Source organism: Pocillopora verrucosa, chromosome 12 (genome assembly GCF_036669915.1).
Source record: "Pocillopora verrucosa isolate sample1 chromosome 12, ASM3666991v2, whole genome shotgun sequence".
In the NCBI taxonomy this organism is placed as follows: domain Eukaryota; kingdom Metazoa; phylum Cnidaria; class Anthozoa; order Scleractinia; family Pocilloporidae; genus Pocillopora; species Pocillopora verrucosa.
The window spans coordinates 20,780,262-20,800,559 of NC_089323.1; the positions used below are offsets into that span (position 1 = coordinate 20,780,262).

Consider the following 20,298-nt stretch of genomic DNA (forward strand, 5'->3'; position numbering starts at 1 on the left):
CCTCCTCAAACCTTACATTTTCCCCATACTTTAGTAGATTTCAAAATGGCTGCACAGGCTGTGAAAACCCGTCAGGTAATAGTACCTTTTTCGTGAATCACAAGTTCTGCAGCGTGGTTTTTTGATAATTATCTTACTTTCTAGACTGCGGCAATTATCGAAGGAACCCACACAGAAGTGTTTTGTTCTGCTTATCAGGACAGAATCTTTTTGATCGTTTCACAGTTTGAGAAGATTGGAACGTTGGTGAGTGTTGGTGTCTAAGTTTTTGTTACATTTTTTCTTTGATAGCTGTTTCGGTGATTGCATGATTGAGTGATGATTTACACCAAGATCTCTGAGCGTAAATTAGAATAATTTCAACCATCGTATCAAAAACAATTTTGAGCTTCATGTGATCTTTGGCTGATATGTATTGTGACATTATCCATAACACGTTTTCACTCCTAAGATCTCATTTGTAATCTTCCTTTTTGTCTTGCTTAAATTTTTATCATGTATGGTTGGAGAATTTTGTTTTGGATCAACTAATAAACCCCTAGTTGATGTTTTCCTGTATTTTCATCACTTGTCTGCTAGGTTTTGTATTGATATTTTCAGGTGAAATTTTGTTTTGGTTGCCCATGGGAGTTATTAAAAGGGTTGACAGGAGGTTGTTCGAACATATTTGCTGGTGTTGTTAATCATTTCAAACGGTCTGATGGGCTTCTTTGGATGTGAAGTTGCATCAGGTTCCCAATAGGCTCCTCGTAATCCTTTTGTCATTGAGAACTTAAAGCTTTGAGTATGTTAATTTGCATAAACTAAGTTCCTTCAAAAATCATCTGTGCATTGAACACCCTTGCAGGTTAGTGTAAATAGGATGTCTCCAACAGAGAGCTCATCCAAAAGAGAGGCACAGACATTCAACACAAGAATACTCATGGGCAGTGATGAGGTTTGTTCAAGTTCTATACTGTTGTCTAGTTCTGCGTAAACTCCATCAATCTCAGAGGTGATCAAATGCATCTTCTCCATGGGATATGAACTCATTGCTAAGTAAGTAGATGGCAAGAATTTAGGAAATTATCAACTACAGAACACAGTAAATTTACTGGTGACCAGTACCAAATTCACTGAGCTATCATGCAGGGAAATGTGTAAGACTTCATAATCTTAGCAGGTTTTCTTTAAGCCTGCAGAGCAGGCATAAGCAGGCATAAGCAGGCAAAGGTAATCAAGTGCTCAGTATTTTGTTAGGGAAAATTATGGCCCCCTTCTTTTAATTAAATGACAAAAGAAGGCTGTGGAGAGAAAGAAAATTGCACCAGGGGTAAGATTGGGGAAGTGAAGATTTTCACCTTTCCTGCCCCCCCCCCCCCCCCTCCCCTCATTACCTTTATCTCCAAATCAAACATGGCTGGTTGAATAAATGATTGCAAGCTTCTTAACATTAATTCACCCTTATAAGATGCCTGCACTGCAGGCTAGTTTTCTTTATGAGTATGTCTGTTCTCCAGACCAGGCCTTAAAGCTGTTAATCCTGAAGGAAAAAAAAGGAACAAGAAAAGACTGCAAAAAAGTAACATTTTCATGCCCACTAAATTAATTAATAAGCTAATAAATATAATGGGTAATTTAGTGTTAACAACTGAGTTGAAAACGTAAATTAGCCACCGTAAAGGGTAAAAAAGCTAAACTTTTGAGCGTTAGCCCTTACCTTTGTAGTCTTTTAAGGTGTATGAAGAGATTCACTCTAAATACTGTCAATGAGTGGAAAATTATTCATGATTACAACAGGTTTTTGAGAGGATGGACTGTTACTGACAGAAGGTTAATATCACTTCATTCATTGACTTATGTTTGTATTTATTTTTTAACATGTTATTACATTGCAGGAAATCTGGCATGTTTATGCTAAACAGATCGGAGCCCTTATAACTGAGCATGCCAGCAAACCAGTTCTTTTGGGTATTGCCCTCAAGAAACATTCACCACAGATACTACAGCAGATTTTAAAACTGCTTGAAACAAATAGAGTCTGGTGATAAAGTTTACCTGTCTTAGACAGGAAATGTACAGACTCCTACACAACAATAATTATTGCAATTATTTACAAATGAGTCTGATAAATTTCTGGACAGTGAAAAGTTTAAATCTCAAGCTTGTTACTCCATGATATAGCTGTGAGTATCAAAACAAGAGCATACAATGCAGAAAAGCCCATAATCATTGATTTTGGAGCCTTTGAATCCAACCATTAATCGTCATTCACTTTTAATATATATATTTTTAAAGTTTCATCTTATGTGAAGCACTTTTTCTTCATGTAAATACATAATACGACTAATAACTCAAAGGAAAATGTTTTGTTAAATTAGGTAATAATTTGATGTTTATTTACAGATCTTTTGCTTTCTTCTGCCATCTGTATAACTTTCAAATTAATGCTTCTCTTTCTTCCTTTGGACATTATAAAACACTATAAGTTGAGCCTGAGGGCAGCAAGTTGAGGAAGTCAGTGCTGCACTATGAACCAAATGGCAGTTGTAATCTTTCAATGAATAGCTTCTAAACTTGGATGTATTTGACAAAACAAACTACAGATAATCTGTTTTTATGTTTTTGTACACAATTTACAATGTTCTCCTTTTAGATCCAGGTCTTACTTCTGGTAATTTAATATTACTACCATTTAGACCACAAGTTGTGTGAAATTAGACAAACTTTACTTCAAACTAACCCTTGTAAAGATTGGGTCTACCATAATCATGGCTATAGCTTTTGTACAAATGATGACAACCTTAAGGGGGGCACTGCATAACACTCAGATGAACCACCCTGCATGAGTGGAAGGTGTCAGAAGCTCTTTTAAACCCTTTAAAAGTCTTCATCATCAAAATCTTCTATAACATCATCATCATCTCGAGGCATCTCAGAGGTTCCTTGTGAATCACACTCTTCACCCATGGCCAGGCACTTATTAGCTCCCTGGGTGCCACTCCCATTTGGTTGGGAACTAACATGGACTTCGTCATCATTATCACTATTCATACCACAGTCTTTTTCATCAAGCATATCTGTGCCACCCCTACAAATAAAAAAACCGAAAAAATATATTGTTTTTGGAAGTGAAAAGTTGGCATCTGAACCACAATCAGTATGAAATTTATCTGCTTGCTTCTACGTAGTTCATTATTGGACATTACCTGAATGGATGCTTAGATTTTCTGAAATTGCTGATAGCTTGCAAGAAGGCAATTTGTCCTAAACACAAGAAAGATTAACAATTCAGTTAACTGAGAGTGAATGGAACCTTAACCATCCCAGAATTCTGATGAGGTTTTAGGTTTGTCACAAGGAGGAGGAAGAAGAATAATAAATAAAGACATAGTCAAATTCATAAAAATGATAAATAAACAAAATAGTTCATATTGTAACAAACCAGGTGTCCGCAGGGGAACATCAGTGATGGCCAAGTATGGAAGGACCTCTGTTTGCAGAACTAATGATGGACAGTGGTAATCTTAGGAAGTCAACAAAATTATCGCTGTCAACCAAAATAACACTTCTTTATTTGGGGTTAGCAAGATTCTAGATCTCAACCCTACTACTTCCCTCCCCTTCATTAACAATATTGCCTACTTGTTGGTTGACAAGTCCCCTTTGGCCACAGCAAAATGATTTAGTGATGACAGCACAAGTCTCACCTCTGAAGAGATCTTGTGCAGTGTTAACACCATCCCGCATCTGAAAGTAATTCAGTATCACACTACCATCATCATCATCAGTACCAATTAAAAATAAACATCTCAATCTTAGTTCTGTGAGAGGGTCATTTAAACCCATATTAAAGTATGCAACATTTTATAGTTTTCAATGGATTTTGTACAACATACTTTTTTAAGTGACTGTATTGTCATAAGTTTAAATTAAATGTATAAATTATGGAAGGGGGAAGGGGCATAACTATGCTATTGCTAGTATGTTTTCATCAATATTTTTATTTCCCTGTTAACTCACATAAAGAAGCAATTTGAACCTCCACTTTTATCCTGAAATAATTTACCTTCTTATTGACCTCAAACAACTGTGGTTTATGAAGTGGTCTCCATCCTCTCCCTGACCCACTAGAACTTGATGATGTCCCTGCTGATCTGCTGTTAAATATCAACCCTCTTGCTGCCAGACATGAGCTGTACTCCTTCATGGAGGACTGAAACTGTGATATTATTACGAGGACTTTTTAGCATTTGTTTGACACGACAGCCCCTTTGTGAACAAAGTTTATTATCCAGATAAACAATTGCAATGGCCCTCTGCAACTTGAAGGAAGCTACTCCTATGGTCCACGAATCGTGTAATCAAGTAATTTTTTTTTCAATCACGTTGGGTATCAACAGATGAAAAATAAAATGAGAGATCTTTACCATCCATTCTTTAGTCATGTAGTCTGCTTCACTGAAATGTTCACTAATATTCACCTAAGAATCATAGACAGAAAAAAGATCAAAATTATATGAAAGTATGTTGCAATGGTAGGTGGACAATACAAATCAAAATGACTTCTTTTACAAATAATTTCGATCAATTTTAAGCCCAAATTTATATATAAACACTGTGTTGTTACATTAAATGGGTTGAATGGAGTTCTGAGGTATTAAGCAACAACTGTATATAATGCTATACCTGTACATGTTACTTAAACTGTTATTAAAGAAGAGAGCTGTAAATGATTTAAGTACTAGAAATATTCAATGGGACATTCTTTACCTACCACATCATCAATATTAGCAGAGAATTCCAAATAATTCTGATGAAGGTAGAGATTAAAAAATTCACTTGAGAGATGTGTTTTCTCCAACACTTCCTGCATAAAAAAGGAAACAGGCCACTTATTACCCTGGATAAGAATATCGAAAATAATTGTTGACATTTGTCTTTTGGGGTTATTCATATTAGGTGATACACATTTTGAAAAAAAAAGCTTGCTCATAAATCTATTCTGAGGGTATTTATATATTCCTCCTTACTAAAAAAAGATATTACCCTTCTCATGAGGACTTTATGATTTACTGTTATTATAATTAGTTTTTAAGTTCTGAATTTTTTAAGGGATAGAGTGCTTATTAACAATATAAGCTCTGAAAATCCAACATGACAACAACATAAAATAAATATTTGAAAATAATTTTCATACTACCTCTGGACAGAACAAAAGCTGGTTTCTGGCATGATGTGACAGGTGAGATGGAAGCAAGTCTGAGTCGGAAAGTGTTGGATCTCCTTTACAAAAAAAAAAATCAATGTTTAGAGTCTTTTTACACACTACCTTCAGGAACCAAAATTACTATCATTTCTAAAACATAACATGAAACATGTTTATTATAAATATCACAGTTTTTTATGCACTGCTTTTCAGGTACTCCCCTTTGCATCTACCAACAGGCAGAGAATTTTAATGCAACATAAATAACTCACTTTTACAATACAGTATTTTCCCTAGAGCTCTGAAGAGGAACAAAGCTGAGTCTCTTCCACCAATAGCAGTGACTGCTTCTGATTCAAGGTTATTTCTTGTCTCTTTTCCATAGAGAAGACATTTAGAGGATAGCTGAACTGATTCTGAAGTGTTCATCTTGTTTGGCAGTGAACTACTTGTTTTCTTTAATTTTGACTTGTTTGGTTTTCTGTCATCTTTCTTTGTCACATTAGACCCCTTTTGGGTGGTGCGTGATTTATCTGTGACAGTTGAATTTCAGATCAAAGGTTATAACTTGGAAAAAATTTGAAGATTATCATGTTTTATGGTAACTTTCCGTGCAAAAGGAAATGTGATCTGTAATTAGAAAATTAAAAAATTCAAAATGATCTACTGCAATTACTAAAATTCTTAATGTGACACAGGGAAAATCTCTGGAAACCTCATCATTGATCCCAGCAATCTCACCTTTTGAAGAGGAGAACTGGAGACCATTGATAGCTGTGCGAATGTCTCCTCCACTGTTCTGAGCCAAGAGCTGAACAGTATCTTTAACTAGAATCTCAAATGTTGTTTTATTCTGCTAAAAAGGGAATATAAATAATGTAGAAATTTAGAAACTGAAATCTTACCAAGTGAATGATCTTTTCAATAATTAGCAACTCTTGACCTTTTTGTGGTTTTCTTTATCTTTAGACTTTTTGCATCAACTAAGGATTATAGCGGGGGAAGAGGGAAAATGAACCCTTAACCTCCCATAAGTGACCAACACAGCATTTCTCCCTACAATAGCACTATAATATCAAGTGGAAAAGTATTGAGAATGAAGGGAAAAATCATTAAGGGAATTATCAACTGATCAAATGCCAAATTCTCTACACTAACATCAAAAGAACTGTATGGCAGATAGTAAGAAGAATTACTAAAAAGATCTTGGGATGAACTGATAAATAGGAGAGGTGTCTTATTTACCAGTTGAGCTTCAGTTGATATTATTCTGTTCAAGGCTTTCACCAAGCTGGTCTGTGCGATTGGGTTGAAGCTGTTAGTGACAAATTTAATGTAGTGTTTAGTAGAATATAATCTAACTATGAAACAAGGCAAGTCTACATATATGAACGTTGAACACCTTACGTTAGTTACAATACTTTTACCTGATGTTGTGAATCTTCAGTTTTTCCTGAACATCTTTGGGAAGTAATTTGTGAACATTTGAATCACCATGGTGGCTGTCAGAGATGACAAATACTATAGGAACTTGCCCTCTCTGTTTATATGTGCTGTTGAGCAGTTAGAAACATGATCATGATAAAATATTACATCCCACATATATCTGTCAGTTTACCATTCCCCACTAAAATTTGAAAAACAACACTGACTTCTTTCATATATTTGTGATGCATAAAGGGAAACCTTTTCAGATTGATTCAGAGTAGTCTAAAAACCAATTATTTCTGTCACTATAACTTCATCCTAGTCAAAATTTGATATTTTTGGGATTCAAACTAAATCAACATCACTTACCTCAAAACCTCTTGAAGCTTTGAAGCCTCTCTGAAAAATATATTTGGAAGGTCCTACAAAAAAAGTGCAGACAGGTATAAAGAAATTTAAAACATGCTACATAATTCTAAAATAAATCACTAGATCCAATGATAGCCACCAATCCTTCAACTACTATCACTTATGCAACAAAAGGTACACTTTAAAGTGATTGTAAAATTGTCATTGAATATTTTTAAACCTGGTAATAATCGCAACTACTGTAATACTACAATGAGAGAGCCCACTACTGAAATCATTAGCAGATGGTATCCAGTGGGGCCTATAGTGTGAGAATATCAAGGGTAATGCAAGCCTCAATTTACCTTTTCTTGCAATTAAAAGATATTTTTTTTTTATCAAAAACAGGCCTCTGAGAGTATGATGAAAGTAAGTTTTAAGACCTTTACAATATACTTACCTCTACCAGGACAATTTTCTTGACAGAATTATCTCCCTTCCCACCGAATATTGACAAGGTGGGGTACTTGCTAGCATGAACTATGAAGTCTTGAAAAATTTTCACCTGGGATTGACTATGGCTTTTCCAGTTAAAATACCCTTCATCTGATGAGATATTATATACAGGGTGGGTATGAATGGTGCTGGTTAAAAAACTTTTGTCTTAATTTATATCTTAAAAAATATCTTAACCCAAAATACACATTAATATACTATACATGACATCATTGCTGAATCAAGATAAAACTACTGGTAAACTGAAATTAAGAAGAGTCCAAAAAAAAATATTACTTACACAGTTACTTCAGCAGTCCTTTTAGGTTATTTTCATTTATCAACCAGGATTTTCAGGTAGTTACATGTAAAAGTACTTCACTGCTGTAACTCTACCATTTCTAGTTACCTTCTGTATCACTAAGAGGATTGAGCCATTCTTGAACCTCAAATCCCAACTCACTAGCAAGTACATTGACTGTTGCTGTTTTGCCTGCTCCAGTTGGACCAGTCAGGAGTAATATAGAACCATGTCCCACCTGACAGGAAATTAAACAGTTTTAATGACAAGGTCATAATATGCTTTCACATTTTAAATAATTTCCAGCAACAAAAAACCTCAAGTCAAGGAAAGGAAACATTTTATGCCTTTATAAATTATCTGTGTCCCTATATGTCTAAAATATTAATAATGATAAAAAAGATGCCTCTCACTCAAATTTATTCAATTGTTTACTGACATGTTTATTCAGTTTTTTTTCAATGTATTTATTTATTCCTCTACTTATTCATAACATCCAACCATAAAAGAACAAAAGTTAGATGGATTAGTTGAGGACTGTTTTTTAAAGATCTTAGCTACATAATTAAAAGATCATTCATGACTTCAAATAAATTGACTAATAAACCTATCACAAAATTATATCCCAATAATCACTTAACATATAGAGAAGCCTTGACTGTGCTCTGTTCTGTTGTAAAGCACGCAGGAAGCAGCTAGAGCACGAAAGAAGAGTAGGGGGAAACACATGACATAGTCAAGTGTTTCTCCCTACTTCTTGAGTGCTCTAGCCGCTTCCTAAGTGCTTTACAACAGAACAGAGCACAGTCAAGGCTTCTCAATTTGTCTTATAATAAAGAATCTATTAAATTCACCAGGAATTATTTTCAATTTTCAAAACAAATCTTATTTCCAAAGCAAACAACAGTACCGTCAGCATGCTCTATGCTCTCATAAAGCACGCTACCATAAGCCAATCAGAATCCCTGTTAGAATGGTTCAAATAATCTGATTGGTTGTACAAGACTAAAGCTGTCAAAAATGTCAAACCATCAAAGTTCAATAACTATCAAAGTTCATATTCTGCAATAGTTTACAAACTAAAATAGCTCAGCATGTCAAATTTAACACTTTTGCTTGAAGTTTTCAGTTTCTAGTACAGGATCTGAAAGTGCAATGTTCAGTGAAATTTGGTCCAATCATGGCTCACAAAAATATGCAAGTTATTTCACAGGACAAGTAGAAAACAAACTGTTCAAGTGTATTATGAGTGTATTATGAATGAACAACAGCCAAATTCACTAGGACATGAAGATTGCTTGGAATGACAGCGCCGTAAAACTTGGCTGCAGTGACTGATGTGGCCTTCCACTCAACACATCAGAAAGGTAATCAGGGCAAGCTCTTATTTTTCCACTTGAAAGGTAGTCAATTTAGTTCCTGAGGCTTGCTCCACTGTGATGAACAGAGATCACCATGATGAGCTAGCCACGATAGATCTTAGCATGATTGCAGTTGCTCTGACACCGTAATGATTAGTATGAATTTTAACAGTTATGCCACGTTATATTTTTCATCATACCTGTTTTGTTTTTGAAAACGAAACTTTATATACTATACAAGAGTTAGCTGTGTTTGATTTTTATTACGGGGAGGATTTGTCTTGTAGTCAGTTTTGCCAATGTTTTAAATCTGCTGCTTGTGTGATAATAGGAAATTTTGAAAAATCCCGTGTGTATTTTGAAGCTGTTTCTGCCATTGTTCCAAAGTAGCCATATACAGTCATTGTTAATCATTTAACAAAGCATGCTGTAATCTAAGCTGATCCACTTTTCTTGATACATGTAAACTCACAATCTAACTGAGCATGAAAACCTTTAAAACTTGGACTGTCCATTTTTTTTTTATCTTTGAGGATTTTTGTCTCTGCTTATGTTACAGTAATGTAAATTACTGTGCCTGGAATTTTTTGCAAACCTTTGCTCGCTTGTTCCAAAATTTCACTTTCAATTAACGAAAGAAAAGCTAAAAAGAAGTCCCAGAAAAGGTCGGACATAGTACGATTTGGCAGATGGTGTGACAGCTTTAGCTAAATTCTATGCTCTATACTCTCATAGAGCATGCTCTTTCAACTAATGACAGTACATGTTATATCCGAACTTTATTATTATATTAATTAGAGTTGGCTTGCTGTTAAAAATACAGAGGAAGACACCCTCTCTTAACTAACCTGTGTACATAATTGATCCAAAAACCAGTTACGTACTTCAGCCACCTTTTTCTTGTGAACAGCCAGTTCAAGCTAAATAAAAAATAAATTAATATTCAACACTTTCATAGTAAATTTCACCATATTGTTAAAAAAAGATACCTTATGCAACTCACATTGAATAAAACAATTTCAGACAATACCTCTGATTTTGGTTTATATTTTTCAAGCCATAGATCTTCATCTTTCCTAAATTTGTGATGGGCAGCTTGGCTGCTTTCACCTTAAGATGGGTTAAGACTTGGGTTAGAATTTCCACAGAAAGTTATAAATGGTGCATTAAAAAAATTAATATTGCACAACTGATTTTTTGCAGTCTGTGAGTGAGGTGTAATCTATATCATCATAGTAATAAATTTAGACCATATATAGCTGCTATGATAGTTCTTTTCATTTCCTGTTTTCTCTACCCCTTTATTCATCTCACCACTGCACATTACTTATTCTGCTTAAAAAGATTAATAAGTGAATCAGAGCTGCACGATGGTCTATCTGAGAAAGTGCCTGGAGCTTTACTTGTTACAAGTGAATGGTTGATGTTAGCTTGTTTTGTTTTCTTAGTATTTCCTTCATCAAAGTCACTGAATGAACTTGCAATCCATGCACTACGCTTCTGAAAACAAATGTACACAACAAGGTTATTAAGTCAGTTTTTTTTTGGAAGAAAATCTAATATGTTTAAATCTGCTGAGTACCAGCTAAAAAATCAGGGAATCAAAATCAGAGTGCTGACTTAATTTTTAATAGTTCTTAATCTGTGCAAGACTTTTGGTCATACCAAACAATAAACAGTGAAAAGTGGAGAATTGCAGAGTTCATGTAATAGAACAACTGCATGGAATGTCCCGAAATCTCATTGAAATAATGGAGAAGAAAAAACCTGCTTCAACACAGATTTTGCAAGATTTTGAGAATAACTTAAAAGCTTTTTGTAATAATGCAAAAGAAAATGGCTGAGGTATACTTAAAACAAAAAAGGGCTTTGTGTGCCATTGACAGGATCTGAAACTGAAACCCTCTTACTTGTACATGACTGACACCCAGTCTACATGGCATGGCAGAACTCAATGAGATCCTATATGTGCAAAGGCAATTCTGTTGTGCACATGTTTTGGTAAGGATGGAAAAAATTGGGCATGCATTTGCCATAATCTGCAGAAAAGACTGACACTGCTTCTTCACAACTGCTTGCCTTTGAATTTGTTGCAGTGGAGATTGTCTCCTTGTCCTTTTTTTGTGGCTTTGTCCAAGACGATTTTTGAAAAGTTCTTGGGCTGCAGAAGAAGTAATGAAAATAATAAACAGAAGCACAGTCAATAGGCTTCTTAAAAATCTTAAGATATTGATTCAGCAAAAAAAAGGGAAAAGTTAAAATTAATCGAAAAATACTTTATTTGTGCAAAGTTTTTTTTACTAACTGTGCATGTAAGTGAGAAATGAAGGCATTTTCCATAAATTCTCACCCAAAAGAACTGCATGGTTCTGCTAACAATAACGAACCAACACGTTCTTCTCCATTCACTAAGATAATCCTTTTTGGATGCTTGCTCTGTGAAAGAAAAAATAGAAAACTGAATACATGAATCACACAAATCCCGAGTCAAGCGCATGCTGTACGATAGTTTGAACAAAGTTTACACGTTGTACTTGTTTAAAAGTACTCTGTCCGAGGCTCCGAGCTGTTAAGAAGGTATACACGACAAACAGACTTTCATACCATTGCATGTAAACACTGACTCTTTTTTCAAGTCGAACTCTGCAATCCTTAACCTCCGCAATCAACCGTCATTTTGAAAGTTGCGGTTGTTTGAGTACTGAGAAAGGGATAGTCATTATGTGACTTTTACACCACGCATGTAGGATCCATATTCGATTGTGTTCCGCCGGTTCAGTCTAAAGGTCGATAATTCTTCGCTGAAACGAACTTGGATACGAAGTTTGACAGCTTACAGGAAATACGTAACGAACCGCACACCGCTGTGGCGCAAAAGGCATTTCCGTTTCTTAAGGGAGTAGACAGCTAGCTTATCTGTGATAAATGAGTCATTTGCGTTTGATTTTGAGGTCGACAGTTTCCCTCACGTTCAACGATTACAGAAGACTCTCTTTTCTGCACACTTTTGAAGTTTCTTTGTAAACTTGGGTCCATAGGTAGGCGCTAAAAACTGAGAACTCTGGAAATTTGTTCACTGGACCTCAACGCATACTAATAGTAAGATGATCCTGCAAATGGCTCCTCACCGAGTTCGTCTTGGCTGTACCAGTGTGTTTTATCATAGCGTCTTTCTTTTCCTCATTGGTCACTTAGTTTCTCTAACAGGTTAGTCAACTATGTTTAATTTTAATACAGTTTCAGAGTAAAGTAGCAGTAAAGACAATCTGTGATATATTCAAACCCTTCATTGTGGAGAGCCGCGGGGTTTCGGCAGCATCTCTTTAGAAATCTTTATTTCTGAAGCGTGCCGAAAGACAAGACTTTGAATGAGTTTCCTGCGGCGATAAAGCGAATATTTTATCCACACAAAATCTTTGCGCATTATTTGCTCTGAAACATTGTTTGATATTGATAATCTCTCTTTGGTAACAATGTTTGGTTAAGGGTTAATTTTTACTTAAATAAGTTGTAAATCTCTGGATAAGTTTATTACCTAGTTACGTTACTCTTCGGCATTGCCAGCTTGACCGGTATTTATTCTAGAGTAAGGGCAATTTTCTTCCCTGATAATTTGTTCTCTCTCAGACATATTGGTTCCTTATGTGTGCGTATGAATTATAATTAAAAAAGATAAGTTGAATAAAAATAAGCTTGTGAAATCCGGCCGGCTGTGAAGTAATGACACGCACGAATTGCGTTGAACAGATCGTTAGCTGTCTTGAAAATTAAAATTTCTCTTCTAGAAAAGAGCCAACAAAAAATTCCATAGAATCGTCCCTTTAGTTTTCTAAACAGTTTTTGAATCACTTAGTCAAAAGGATATGCTACTAAGTGACAAAGAACGATACATCTCTGCTTGCTATATATAACCTCGAATCGCGTGAGACGAGTAATATTAGACAGAACGGGTGTAATATAATTACTTGAACTCGAGAACATTTCCAAAAGTGTTTTCCTTCAATTTCTCTCTTTAAGCAACAATCTGTTGTGCATAATGTTTTCATGGACTGGCAATAGAAACAGGAGCCTCAAGCCCCTATTGTTAGGAACCTTCATTAACCCCCGGTAGTAAATTCATGCTAGAGTATATATTTATTCATGACTATCAAAGTTGCAAATTTTATTCAACGTGTCATGAAAAAGATTTGTGAAACTATGCTTTGGTAACAGTCAATCTCAGTGACACCTGTATGGTGCTGAAAGAATGTTTTTGAAAACCCATCATTTAAGTTGAAGAGTGGAATCTATTTTCTCTGAAAATATTACATTTGGACGTTAAAGGTTCCATGGATTACTCAAATTTATTAGTTTCAAAGAGGTTTGAAGGTATCCCATCTGATTTCTCAATTTTTAATGGGAGAAGACTTGAAAGGTCCCACCTTGTTTATCTTGGTAGTGAAGCAAAATTTTCCATCTGAGCAGCAACAGGGCTTAAGTCTTGATGATACTGGGATGAAACCTGCCATGCCTTGAACCTCTGACAAAAGTTGTCTTATAAACCGTTCCAGCCTTAATTATCATCTCATATAAAAGTGCTTGTAATGTACTTCATCTCAAGACAATATCTTATATGTTGCCAGCCTGTTTGAGGTTTTACTCTCCTTCCTTCTAAGCTTGGATAATCCTCTCCCACACCTACCAAAGGTAGAACACTGATATGAAGACAATTATTCCTTATAGGTCCCTTAAGAAGACTTTAAAAGAAACATGTATCCTTCACATTATATGAATATTTATTTTTTTCTTATTGGGATTCGAGAGTTATGGAAATCAACTGAAATCATGATGTGTGAATTGCCCTCTGATGTGGTGCTGTTTCTTTCTTGACAAAGAACAGTGCTCAGCATAATATATTAAAGGAGTTCTTTTGTGTCTTACAGAATCTGATTAATTTATTCTCAGAATTTTACCATAGTATCATTGTGCAACAACCTCAAACCGCCCATTTGACTGTTAAGCCTAAGGGCAAAAAAATGTGTTGAAAAATAGCCAAAGATTATGAGGGCAGATTTTTATTTGAAGATCTTGTAATTTTAAGCAAGAAAATGTGGTCAGGGGATTTAGATAATCAAACTTTTAAGAAAGGGATGTTATATTCTCTGGAAAAATGTAAATATAAATAGGGAGTTTTCAGTGCTTAAACCATTCCATGTATGGTCAAGTTTTCTTGCTTTAATCTTTGGGCAGGACTAAGGATGAGTAAATTGTGTGGCTTCAGATATGGTGCTTAAACGCAACCTTTCCTTCCTGTGTTCTACTTACAGCAGAATGATGTAACATACTTTTCTCAGAGCTCAAAAATCAGTAGCTACCTTCTGTTAAACCTTTTATTCCCCAAGATATAGCAAAAAGTGATATTAATTCATTTTCAAGGGGAAAGGTTATGAGAAGATAGCAAAGCATCAGCTGGGGAATATTTTGTGATTAAACACCAAATTTTCAGATCTAACATTATGAGACATGTTTGGCAGACATTGCAGAGAATTGATAGTTAGATCAATATATTGAAATTATGATTGGAGCTAACCTCAGACATGACATTATAGTCTAGTACTTACAGTGTACCGTTACTCATTTTAACAAAAGAAATACCAGCATAATTATTCATTGATCTAATGGTACAATAACTATATATCTTTAGCCATGTTAAAAATTATGTCTGGTTGTCAAGTTTTTAGAAAATGTTTGATACTATGTGATAAAACATATTCATTTAATATTAATAGTCTTTCAAAAAGTGTAATGGTCATATAAGATAAAATTTTGTGGAAGCAAAGCCAATGTCATGCTAGATGTGACCTTTTTTAGTGGTCCTTCACCTGTCTAAATAGTGTTAGGGGGAAGTGGAGAGAGAGGTACATGGCTTCCAGGGTCTCTCTACTTTCCCCCAAGAGAATTACTAGAATTTGTCATTTTCCTATAGAATGCCAACATCTTGTCAAGCAGAAAGATGATGTACTAAAAGATAAAGTTTGATTTATTACCACATTCTTAGAATGGAAATTATGAGAAATGTAAAGCAGACAGTAAGGAGAGTTAATATTGAGTTCGTGGGAGAGAAAAGGTTTGAAAGGGTACTAAATTATAATTTCTTCTCTGTTGCAGATGGAAACTGTGGTCACATCATCTTTACAGAAAGAACTGGAGAATTAAAAACTCCAGATTACCCAAAGACATATCCAAGTCATTCAAAATGCTCCTGGTTGATAAAGGCACCTTCAGGATACAAAATCAAATTACAGTTTTTTGATTTTGTGCTGGAAACAAGTTATGGTTGCGGTAGTGATAATGTTAAAATTTATGAAGGGAAGAACAGTTCTGCCACACTTATAGGAAAGTATTGTGGAGATAAAAATCCATTTAATGTGGAAACACCAAGAAGTTATATGTATATCACATTCAAGTCTGACAGATCTTTGAATTATCGTGGATTCAAGGCCTCATTTGTCATGGAAGCAATGAGGCCCATAAAATCTATGATTTTTAAAAGAACATTGATGGATACCACTGTCAGAGTTGTTGGGCAACAGGTTAAATTTACTTGCCAGGTCAAAGATGGAAGTCTAAATATTGTTATTTCATGGACGAAAGATGGAAAAAGCTTGAGTCGGAGTAAATCAAACTTTACCATGATCAAAAACAGTTCTTACAACAAGAAATCAACTCTGTTGTTGACCAGAGTGTCAAAAAATGATGCTGGAGAGTACAACTGCACAGTGGAGGACATTGATATGGGGAGAAAAATCTCTTCCTCTGGAAGCCTTCTTGTGAAAGGTACATGTTCTACAGAGCTCATTCATTTTTGAGCTTTGAAATCAGAAGACTTTGACCAAGCTTTTTGTGTTTTCTCTGACCATAGAATAAAAATTTAGGTCCAAAATTTTTTTAAGCAATCATTCTGTCATACTATTGGTTGCCCTGTTGTTCTCAGAAAAGTAATTTGTTTTTCTTAACTCACCAAGGTGTACCATCTTAATTGTGATAAATAAATGTGAAATAATACTTTCTCAACTTTGAGGAAAAGATATCAATCCTCATTTCTTTATGACCAAAATTGAAAATAAGTGCACATTAATTAAAGTTCTTTTGTTTTCTTCTGAATTTTTAGAAGCAGCCAGCATAAAAGAGGGTCCCTCTACCATGAATGTCTCAACTGGTGACACTGTTGTTATGAATTGCCAAGCCTATGGAGATCCCATTCCTAGGATACGGTATGGCTTTGAATCATTCACAGATCATAATGTATTGTAGTCTGCATTTGCAATGTTACGAAGATGTAAGGAAGAAACCTTTTTTTTAATTAGTAGAGATGCTATGATAAGCTCCATCAGTGAGGGCCACTTATATATTAGCCCAATGTATTTAGTAACATGTTGTTTCATTTTCATTTTGCTTTTGGTTTTTTTTTTAAATTGCATTAACAGTTGGAAAGTCAATGGAGAAGAAAAGACAGCAATGGCCATCCAAAAGAACTTCACCTCTCAGCTGAAATTCCCAGCAGACATAAATGCAGTTGTGAACTGTACAGCAGCCAATCAGTTTGGAATGGACTCGAAAGCTACAAATATTGTTGTAACAGGTTAGAATTAACTTAAGGTTTGGCTGATTCTTTCTGATGATGTACTCCATTTCTAGCTGAGCTGATTCCAGTTTTCATATTGTGAAGTCACCGGGAGTGTTGTCTCCCCCCCCCCCTCCCAGGCAGGATACGAGTGCAATGCCATTAACAAATTAATGTAGATGCTGTAATTTAATTAGACTTTAAACACCTGTAAATTGTCACTGACAATTAATGATTTATTTTATCTTAATTTATTTCATTAAGCTCCTGTGATACTTACCACTGTGACAGATGATGACTCAACAACTTCTGCACCCAGCTGGTCTTCACCTGTGATAACTATAGTGCCAGCCAATTTGACTGCAGAGCTGGGAGCTAATGTGACATTAAAATGTGCTGCAGAAGGAGATCCTAAACCCAAGATCAGGTACAGTTTGTGCAATGGAAGTGCACTAAGAATGCATAGTAGATACAAATATTAGTAAATTGTTTTCAGTGAGCTTGTTGTGAATGGCAAGCAATTTTACCAAAATTACCTCAAGCATCTTTTCTTTGACTTCCATGTACATTTGTGTATCCTCACTATATGTACATTTGTGTATCCTCACTATATGTACATTTATTTATTAACTAAAGATTCAAGAATTATTGTTCAAAGCATTCTCATACTTAGCCAGGCTACAGTCTGGCAAAGTGGTCTTAATAAACAATTTTTTTGCCATTCAGTGATGTATCATGATTTACTTCTCTGTTTAGATGGCTGATAGAGGGTAAATATTACGAGGACTTACCAGAAGATGAAAATGGAGTATCTCTCTTCACTCTAACAGTTATTAAAGACAGGACAGCTATACAATGTGAGGCAAAAAATAATCACAACATCGACTCAAAGACAGCCTACATTACAGCTGCTAAAGGTAACAAATTTTCTCATTTTCCAAATCTTTGGTTCTAAGGGGTAACATGGTACTAGTTAATAGCAAGGTCTAATAAACATGTGTTTCATTTCCTTGTCAAACATAGTCCAAATCTCAGTCATCCCAAACTTGTTGAGCGACATTGTTCCACTTAATTAATGAATGAACTATGCTTTCATTTCTCTGCCAATTATTGAAAGCCCATGCAAGTTTTTTTAAGAACAAGACTCACTCTGAATTTGAAATTTATGTCAAAAGTATATGAAAAATGACCTTGTTCTATCTAGAATTACACAATATGTCATTTATTTTAATTTTATTTTTTAGTTGATGCAGCTGTGGAGTCTAATCCATCATCAGGAGTTTCAACTCAGTTGACCATTATTTTGGTCATGGCATTTGTTGTGTTAGCTGTCTTGTTCATCCTGTGTGGGGTCCTTGTCATGAATCGCCGTGGCAATTTCAAATTGAAAAACTTACCAACACCTGTTGATTTGGAGAACTTACAAAATAATCCAATATATGAGCAGCACACAAACTATTATGTCAACCCACAGCTACTGAATTGGCAGGTATCAAGAAACGGGATGGAATTCATCAAAGAACTGGGACATGGAAATGGTAAGTTGATTAAAATTTTGCTAAGTCTTTCGTTGCTTTGAAAACAAGTGGAGATAATTTGCTGTCATATCAGCATAACACTCCCTAGCAATGCAGTTGTTTATTTTGATTGCCTTCTTTGGGACAGCATGCATATTAATTACCCTTTTTCATTTACAGGAAACTTCTCAAGCCTCTTTCTTGCCAGTGTGAATGAAACCAAAGTGGAAAATGACAAGGAAAGAAAAGGTCCACTCTTTATGGTGAAGTTGCTCAAAGAAAAATACTCTTTGGAAGAGGATAGAAGGAACTTTGAGAAAGATGCTATTGCCCTGACCACATTTAGCCACCCATATGTGCAAAATTTGTATGGTGTCTGTGTGGACAGCCCACCTCTGTGCCTTGTGTTTGAGTTTTCAGAGCATGATGAATGCTTGCAGCAATTTCTCATTGAATCAGGCCGTGGTCATTGTTCAATCCATCGACGCACTGATATACAAAATGCCAAACCAAAGCTGTCAAACATAGATCAGATATCCATTGCCAAGCAGATAGCAAGTGGTATGGAATACTTAGCAGATAAGGGTTATGTCCACAGAGAATTGTGCACCAAGAACTGCATCATGGGCAAAGGAATGGTAGTCAAGATCTCAAACCTGGGTTTCTCTTGGAAAGGTCCAAATAGTGATTACTTCTCCTTGGGATCCATAGAGCGAGCTGGCTACCCTGTGAGATGGCTCCCCCCTGAAACCCTCCAGTATGGTGTATTTGAAGAGGATACTGACATCTGGTCATTTGGTGTTGTATTATGGGAGATTTACTCTAGTGGTTTAACACCATACTATGGAATGAATGATGATGAAGTTATTTCTTTGGTGAATGGTGGAGACATTCTTCCTTGTCCAAAAGAGTGTCCCAAAGAAATGTATGAAATTATGCAAGGCTGCTGGAAGTTGATGCCAACTGAGAGGCCAAGGTTTAACTGCATTCATCACCAGATCTCATCACTTTTCAATGGAGTGCCTGTGTAACTGTGTTGCTTTCCAGTAACAATGATTTATTTAAGATAAGGGCTGCAGAAATGTTTATGAACACCACAATCAGAAGTTTACAACTTCTGATTGGAATAACACTTCTGACAATTTGCTGTTAATAAGTTCATACTGAGGAACAACTGAAGAATGTTTGTTAAAGGTTCTTTAATTAGATTGCATATGAATACTTTGCATAGTGTCTTAATTAATAATGTCTCAGACTTGATTTCATTAAGTCGCAGCTTTGGGACCTGCATGATGAGTAAACCCACAAGTATAATTTTTTCTAGTTTAGAAAGTAAATTTACCTTTCCATTAAAATACATATTTATATATTTTTGTATATTTTATTTCAAAAAAATTAAGATTGCCTGTTATCTGTAAATTGACTAGTTATTGTTTGTTGACTGATGTTGGCAGAGTTTTTGTACCTTGTTTCTAGCATAGCTTTGTAGTAATTAATCACTTTGTATGTTTTGTCAAGGGTTGATGGACAGGTGGTAAAAGGGACCTGTTCTTTACTTAAACTGAGGTATGAAAATTGAAATTTACAAGACAGTTTAAAGTGGATGAGTATTGAAAAGAAACTTAAACAATGTTGCGTGTTGTAGAGTAAACAGTGGCAAAATAGAGACTTGCATTATCTAAGTATGACATACCTATATCTGTTTTTATAAAACTGCAAACAATGTTAATATTTAATATAAGTTTAAAGTAGGTCAAATCATGTAGTGCTGTTGGGAAATGCTCAAGGTTGCCTTGCTTTTCCAGTTAGTGGGATTTGTTTGGATTACCTGGTTTTTACTTGGGTTGTCCAATGTAAGAACATATGAAAATAAAATTATGGTGGAGCATTTTCTGAAGCAAATTATGTTGAGGAAGATTTCATTCAAGGGACAGAAATTGAGTACAGTTGGGTTGAACCAGTACAGTTTATTGTTGAGTGTTGTGAGTAAATACTCAAATAAAGAGATTTAACAATGGAAATTTGTTGGTCTATTTCCTCTATATTGTTTAATTCAT

General features: G+C 35.2%; 3 protein-coding genes across 6 annotated transcripts; 2 read left to right on the forward strand and 1 right to left on the reverse strand.

The window, feature by feature from the left end:
- The first annotated feature begins 10 nt into the window (after window positions 1-10).
- Window positions 11-2,614, forward strand: LOC131779428 (proteasome assembly chaperone 3-like). The gene is made up of 4 exons (XM_059095979.2): window positions 11-75; window positions 145-246; window positions 848-937; window positions 1,878-2,614. The coding sequence occupies exons 1-4, from the start codon at window positions 46-48 to the stop codon at window positions 2,025-2,027; spliced, it is 372 nt and encodes a 123-aa protein (XP_058951962.1). The 5' UTR covers window positions 11-45; the 3' UTR covers window positions 2,028-2,614.
- Window positions 1,824-11,842, reverse strand: LOC131779427 (cell cycle checkpoint protein RAD17). 3 transcript variants are annotated; one of them, XM_059095977.2, is made up of 21 exons: window positions 11,726-11,842; window positions 11,472-11,557; window positions 11,201-11,282; window positions 10,525-10,621; window positions 10,152-10,231; window positions 9,970-10,041; window positions 7,869-7,998; window positions 7,425-7,570; window positions 6,986-7,038; window positions 6,616-6,741; window positions 6,434-6,503; window positions 5,930-6,044; window positions 5,461-5,721; window positions 5,183-5,265; window positions 4,757-4,849; window positions 4,410-4,463; window positions 4,049-4,201; window positions 3,690-3,729; window positions 3,425-3,505; window positions 3,189-3,246; window positions 1,824-3,070 (listed from the first exon to the last, which is right to left on the reverse strand). In XM_059095977.2, the coding sequence occupies exons 1-21, from the start codon at window positions 11,726-11,728 to the stop codon at window positions 2,860-2,862; spliced, it is 2,094 nt and encodes a 697-aa protein (XP_058951960.2). In that variant the 5' UTR covers window positions 11,729-11,842; the 3' UTR covers window positions 1,824-2,859. The 3 variants fall into 3 exon arrangements, with proteins under 3 accessions (XP_058951960.2, XP_066015123.1, XP_066015122.1); XM_066159026.1 differs by having other exon boundaries at window positions 5,930-6,041; window positions 11,201-11,285; XM_066159025.1 differs by having other exon boundaries at window positions 11,201-11,285.
- On the forward strand, window positions 8,993-20,262 carry LOC131779439 (muscle, skeletal receptor tyrosine-protein kinase). Of its 2 annotated transcripts, XM_066159024.1 has the most exons (9): window positions 8,993-9,127; window positions 12,160-12,328; window positions 15,269-15,937; window positions 16,272-16,374; window positions 16,588-16,742; window positions 16,989-17,151; window positions 17,481-17,641; window positions 17,969-18,262; window positions 18,422-20,262. In XM_066159024.1, the coding sequence occupies exons 2-9, from the start codon at window positions 12,226-12,228 to the stop codon at window positions 19,270-19,272; spliced, it is 2,499 nt and encodes an 832-aa protein (XP_066015121.1). In that variant the 5' UTR covers window positions 8,993-9,127; window positions 12,160-12,225; the 3' UTR covers window positions 19,273-20,262. The 2 variants fall into 2 exon arrangements, with proteins under 2 accessions (XP_066015121.1, XP_058951975.2); XM_059095992.2 differs by lacking the exon at window positions 8,993-9,127 and having other exon boundaries at window positions 12,014-12,328.
- The last annotated feature ends 36 nt before the right edge of the window (window positions 20,263-20,298 follow it).

Bases quoted from the DNA above. Each gene is read 5' to 3' on its own strand.
- LOC131779428 (XM_059095979.2), top strand. From the start codon at position 46: ATGGCTGCACAGGCTGTGAAAACCCGTCAG. The intron at 76-144 runs GTAATAGTACCT...CTTACTTTCTAG, and splicing joins AGGCTGTGAAAACCCGTCAG to ACTGCGGCAATTATCGAAGG. The intron at 247-847 runs GTGAGTGTTGGT...ACACCCTTGCAG, and splicing joins TTGAGAAGATTGGAACGTTG to GTTAGTGTAAATAGGATGTC.
- LOC131779427 (XM_066159025.1), bottom strand. The intron at 7,571-7,868 runs GTAACTAGAAAT...ATATCTCATCAG, and splicing joins TCCTCTTAGTGATACAGAAG to ATGAAGGGTATTTTAACTGG. The intron at 5,266-5,460 runs GTGAGTTATTTA...TTTTTTGTAAAG, and splicing joins GAAAATACTGTATTGTAAAA to GAGATCCAACACTTTCCGAC.
- LOC131779439 (XM_066159024.1), top strand. From the start codon at position 12,226: ATGATCCTGCAAATGGCTCCTCACCGAGTTCGTCTTGGCTGTACCAGT. The intron at 17,152-17,480 runs GTACAGTTTGTG...TTCTCTGTTTAG, and splicing joins GATCCTAAACCCAAGATCAG to ATGGCTGATAGAGGGTAAAT. The intron at 17,642-17,968 runs GTAACAAATTTT...TTTATTTTTTAG, and splicing joins CTACATTACAGCTGCTAAAG to TTGATGCAGCTGTGGAGTCT.